This window comes from Heteronotia binoei, chromosome 1, assembly GCF_032191835.1.
Source record: "Heteronotia binoei isolate CCM8104 ecotype False Entrance Well chromosome 1, APGP_CSIRO_Hbin_v1, whole genome shotgun sequence".
Taxonomy (NCBI): Eukaryota; Metazoa; Chordata; class Lepidosauria; order Squamata; family Gekkonidae; genus Heteronotia; species Heteronotia binoei.
In genome coordinates this window covers 127176269-127182268 of record NC_083223.1, presented here as the reverse complement: position 1 = coordinate 127182268, position 6000 = coordinate 127176269, and the positions used below count along the sequence as shown (strand labels likewise).

General features: G+C 43.6%; 1 protein-coding gene across 1 annotated transcript; it reads left to right on the top strand.

Moving 5' to 3' along the window:
• Positions 1-5115: 5115 nt before the first annotated feature.
• SF3B5 (splicing factor 3b subunit 5) lies at positions 5116-5431 on the top strand. The gene has a single exon (XM_060240515.1). The coding sequence runs from the start codon at positions 5131-5133 to the stop codon at positions 5389-5391; it is 261 nt and encodes an 86-aa protein (XP_060096498.1). The 5' UTR covers positions 5116-5130; the 3' UTR covers positions 5392-5431.
• Positions 5432-6000: the final 569 nt, after the last annotated feature.

Genomic DNA, 6000 nt, shown 5'->3' with positions numbered 1-6000 from the left:
GGGCCATTTGTCCAGTGCTAAGACAAAACTGTATGAGCTGGAGGCTAAAAAAAATCCTCAGCTTAGAGGGAACACTGGTTGTCAAGTCTGTATTAGAAAATGCCTGGAGACTTTTGAGGTGGAGCCAGGAGAGGGCAGGGTTTGGGGAAGGGAGGGGCTTCAGCATGGTACAATGCTATAGACTCCACCCTTCAAAGCAGCCATTTTCTCTAGGGGAGCTGATATCTGCCGGCTGGAGATCAGTTGTAAAAGCGGGAGATCTCCAGGCCCCACCTGGAGGCTTGCAATCTTACATGTGACAGAGGTCACAACACAAGGACTCCGTACTAATAATGTAAACTAGTGGACCAGAGTACATCCAGTCTCCAAATGAACTATTCTGGTCAGCCATATCAAGGAGTGAGTGACATTGGTAAACTAGGCTTCCCAATCCCCAGGTCCCAGAGGGGGATCCCCCGGTTTTACAGGCTTCCCCCCTCCCCCAGCCAGCTGGCCAGCGGGGGAAGCCCCGCCCCCAGAGCCATCATGCACCTCCATGAACGATTCCCATAGGGAATGATGGGGAATTGAACTGCGGGTATCGGGGGCTCTGAAGGGGGCTGTTTTTTGAGATAGAGGCACCAAATTTTCCGTATAGCATCTAGTGCCTCTTCCCAAAATACCTACCAAGTTTCAAAAAGATTGGACTAGGGGGTCCAATTCTATGAGCCCCAAAAGAAGGTGCCCCTATCCTTCATTATTTCCTATGGAAGGAAGGCATTTAAAAATTTATGCAGCCTCTTTAAATGTGATGGCCAGAACTCCCTTGGAGTTCAATTATGCTTGTCACACCCTTGCTCTTGGCTCTGCCACAATGTCTCCTGGCTCCACCCCCAAAGTCCCCAGATATTTCTTAAATTGGACTTGGCAACCCTATGGTAAACCCAAAACAAGGCTATCTCCTGGAATTACAACTGATCTCCAGATGATCGAGATCAGTTGAACTGGTGAAAATGGCTACTTTGAACAGTGGATTCTATGGCATTATGCTCCACGGAGTTCCCTTCCCTCCCCAAACCCCACCTTCCCCATGATACATTTCCAAATTACCAACATAGAGTTTTATTTATTAATTTAAAATTCATTTTATTCCATCTTTTCAGGGTCCACAATCCTACCTTAAGCTTGCATGTAAATTTTTTATTAACTGTCTCAGAAGTCTTTTCTACTGAATCACTTGCATGTTTACAGTTGGATTTTAACTTCACATGGAATAAAGATATTAGAGTTTTGTAAAGATAAGGATATTGAATCCAGTTATCAGTTCATGCAAAAAAAAGAGTGGACATGATAAACATGTGCCTTGTTGATGATAGGCTTTGCTGTAGATTACATATTGTACAGTGCTGTTGAACTCAGTGGCCTTAGAAGGGTGTATGTAACTCTGTTAATGGTTGCATTATTCAACTGCTTTCTGTGTTGCCTTCATCAGTTATTCAACTGCTTTCTATGTTCTGCCTTCATCAGAAATGGAGGCCATGTTTACATGAAAATTTATTTCACTTTAAAAACCATTTGTTTTCACTGAGAGATTTAGATAACTGTAATTGCAACATTTCATATTACAAGTGTCCAATAGTATATACTGATTATTTAAGGTTTTTATGACATGATGATGCACTGAAATACAGGGTTAAGTCATACAAAAATTCCCAACTATCTTGCTTTTTTCTTCTTCACATGAAATTACCATGAAGATGCAATCATGAGGAGGATGTGATGTGTACACCAGCAATGTATGTGTAAACTTTGCAGAGATTTTTGATATTCTTTCTAAATATACTGGTGGTGTGAAAGACTTGCAGCAGTCTCCATGAAATATTCCATTAATTATTAATTTGCATTAATTAAAGTGTTTAGTGTGCAAGCTTTGCAATTTTGAAGTTTAAGGCTGAATTCCTTGCCTTGTGGGTACTGATGTTTCTAGTATCAGGGCAAATAGTTCCGGGTTATGTGAACATTATTTAAAATAAGAAGACAGCACTGTGGGAAAGGGTTAGGAACCAACCAATCTGCCCACTCCCAAAGATTGTTATTAATATAAAATTATTCGTTACGTGGAGACTTTATATCTTACATTTTTATTTATTTAAAAATATTCACAATAAATACAGTTATATCACTTATAGCAGAACATCCACTTTTTTAAAGTTCAGGGGGGGAAACTGCACAAAAATTCATTTCAAATGGTGTACATGTCAGCTGCTAAAAACACCCAATCATCCTATCACCCTTATTTCTGTTAGTGTGGTTTCCTTGAGCATTGCACCACCAGATGATCTCAGATAAGGAATTCTGACATCTAGAGGGCATTTAGGCTAACTGCAGAGGCAAAACTGCATGTGACCCCTCATATCATGTTTATTTTCTATTGTCAGGGATTTTAATCATTCCAGAGGCTTAACTCTGTTGATCTGCTGGAATCTTTTGGCACCTTAAAAATTGACAAAATTTTATTCTAGTATAAGCATTCATGGTTTAGACCCCACTTTTTAAAATGCTACAGAATGAACCTTCACTTTGCATTTATTTTACATAAATCTGCAGTGAACAACAGAGTTAACTGTAATAATGTAAAATTAAAATATAACCAGGAAGAAGTGTGAATACATTTAACTGGTTATGCTAAGCTATTTGGGATGGCTTTGGTACTGCAGGTTTTATTAAGTTAGTTGTAGTTATATGAGCCCCGTGGTGCAGAATGGTAAACTGCAGTACTGTAGTTCAAGCTCTGCTCACGACCTGAGTTCTATCCTGGCGAAAGCTGGGTTCAGGTAGCCAACCTCAAGGTTGACTCAGCCTTAAAGTGTAGATGACTGGGGAAGGCAATGGCAAACCACCCCGTAAAAGGTCTGCTGTGAAAACATTGTGATGCAACGTCATCCCAGAGTTGGAAACGACTGGTGCTTGCACAGGGGGCTACCTTTTTTATAGAATTTTTAAGCACTGGTTTAAACCCACAGGAAATTGTGAAACCATTGATTAAATCCCAATTCGGCCAGTTCCCAATTTCAAGTTTTTTTAAAAAATCTTAACACTTAGGTAGGAATAGAGAGTTCTGACAGTTTGAAATGATCTTCCCCTGATTTCTGAATATGATTATTTTAATGTCAGATTTGTGTACATTTCTCCTTTCCACGTGAATGGATCTATTTATTCTATAGAAAGAACAGCAGAGTATTGTTGACACATGATGGCATATATCACATTGGGGAATGAACCAAAGTCTGATGTTATACTGCTAATATTCTTGAGTATTGTATCAGTGGGCATGGGGACAGATTTGTATCTGCATTGTTGCAAGGTGTAGGTAACCTAGAGTTGCTGGCCTCCAGGTGGGGCCTGGAGATCTCCCGCTTTTATAACTGATCTCCAGCTGGCAGAAATCAGCTCCCCTGGAGAAAATGGCTGCTATGGCATTGTACCATGTTGAGGCCCCTCACCAAACCCCACTCTCTCTCGGATCCACCCCCAAGTCTCCAGGTATTTTCCAACACAGACCTGGCAACAATAAGGTAACATTTGGGGTTTGTTTGTATGTAAGGTGAACCATTTTTGTTTTCAGTTTGAGGGCTGTCTGTCAGCAAAGAAAAGCATGCCAACCAGGGCCTGTGAAAAAGAAGTTTACAGGATGATCTGTAGTTCATTGATGATTTGTTGTACTGGTCTGAACTGGGAGGTGCAGATGCCAACCACCAGCTGATATAGGGTTGCCAAGACCAATTCAAGAAATATCTGGGGACTTTGGGGGTAGAGCCAGGAGACTTTGGGGATGAAGCCAGGAGCAAGATTGTGACAAGCATAATTGAACTCCAAAGGGAGTTCTGGCCATCACATTTAAAGGGACCATATACCATTTAAATGCCTTCTCCTCATTGGAAATAATGAAGGATAGGGGCACCTTTTTCTGGGGCTCATAGAATTGGACTCCCTGGTCCAATCCTTTTGAAATTTGGAAGGTATTTTGGGGAGAGGCACTGGATGCTATGCTGAAAATTTGGTGTCTCTACCTCAAAAAACAGCCCCCCCCCCACTCAAGCCTCAGATACCTGCAGATCAATTCTCCATTATACTGTGGGAATCGATCTCCATAGGGAATAATGGAGTGTGCAGCAGACATTTCCCTCCCCGTCCTGCTTTCTGATGACTCTGAAGTAAGGGGAGGGCCTCCAAACCGAGGAATCCCCTGCCCCTACCTGGGGATTGGCAACCCTAAACTGATAATTTGATTACAGGGAGCATAAACTCGTGGGCATTCAATGAAATTGCTGAGCAGTCAGGTTAAAACGCATAGAAGGAAGTACTTCTTCACCCAAAGGGTGATTAACATGCGGAATTCACTGCCACAGGAGGTGGTGGCGGCTACAAGCATAGCCAGCTTTAAGAGGGGGTTAGATAAAAATATGGAGCAGAGGTCCATCAGTGGCTAAACCTAAATTTCTATTAAGAAAAAAGCTCAAGTCTCAATCTTGCTGGAGAACCATAATTTTCTTACACGGATGCATACAATTTAGAAACCAATACTAAGCAGAATCCTATTCAGTGGGGATTACTCCCAGAAAAGTGCTTACCAGGGAGCAGGAGGGCATTTAGTCTCAGAAGCATAACTTGGTTTTATAGTACTTCACATGGTATGGTATGGGCTCTAGCTACAAGAAACAGGAGGATGAAGATTTTTTTATACCTTTGCACTTCTTCTCTGAGGCATCCTTTAAAAATCTGTGCACAGGCAGGATAAGTAAACTTTTAAAAAATATATAAACAGCCTCCGTTCAAAGACTACCAGCCCCATGATGCAATATGAGCGTCTCTCAATACAAACCGACAACAGTTAGCAACGTTGCTAGAGGAAAAGTAAAGCGAGGGCTGAGGAAGGGAGAAACAGCCTTCCAACTTCACTAAGCTCCTCCCACCCTTTCGCAGAGGGTTGCGATAGGACATCAGCTCAAGAAGAAGCTTTTCGAGAGGAAGGGGAAGTGTTTGCGCAGGCTTCCCGAATCTCTTCCGGCCACCATTTTGGGAGAGCGGTAGAGAGCCACGTTTTTTCCCCTCGCTCGCCAGTTTTGCGGTGCCGCCTCCTGTTTCCGCACCATGACGGACCGGTACACGATTCACAGCCAGTTGGAGCACCTGCAGTCCAAGTACATCGGGACGGGCCACGCGGACACCACCAAGTGGGAGTGGCTGGTGAACCAGCACCGGGACTCTTATTGCTCCTACATGGGCCACTTCGACCTGCTCAACTACTTCGCTATCGCCGAGAACGAGAGCAAGGCGCGGGTCCGCTTCAACCTCATGGAGAAGATGCTGCAGCCGTGCGGGCCTCCCGCCGACAAGCCCGATGAGTCCTAAGGTGGGCCCCGATCGTTTGGTTTTGCGCTTCCTTAAGAGAGAGAGACTGCCGTAGTCGACCGGCCGGCGTTTGCTGGAAGGGACTGAAAAGCTTGCTGACACCTCTGCCTAGTGGGCCGACACGAACCTGACTTTTCCTGGCCAAGGCGGCCCTATCTGGAACCGGTCGCATCGGACTGCCTTAATACTGTCTCTTTTTTTTCAGCATGTCGGGGAGCGATGTGATTTGGGAGTTTCACCAACTTGCTGCCGCAAAAGTGTGACCGGGCACGTCGGCGATTGAGGCAACTGCAGTGGCCTCCCTGACTTTCTTAGGCATACAAGACAAATGGCTTGCTTCAAGGACACTTCACGTTTTGTTTTTGTTTTTTAATACAAAGGAGCTTGTAGCGTTGGAGGCGGTGGGGGGGGGCTGAGTTTTGGTGATATTCTTTTAATAAATGCCTCCCGAGTGTTTAATCCTTTTGTGTGAAACACTTAAATCATAATAGCAAGCGTCGCTAAAACTGTTATTGGTAGGGGAGCTGTAATGAATGGGGAGCAATCAAGGAGAATGTACAAGATGAAATGTGGTGGAAAACTAGTCTCAAATAATTGTAGGCAGAAATA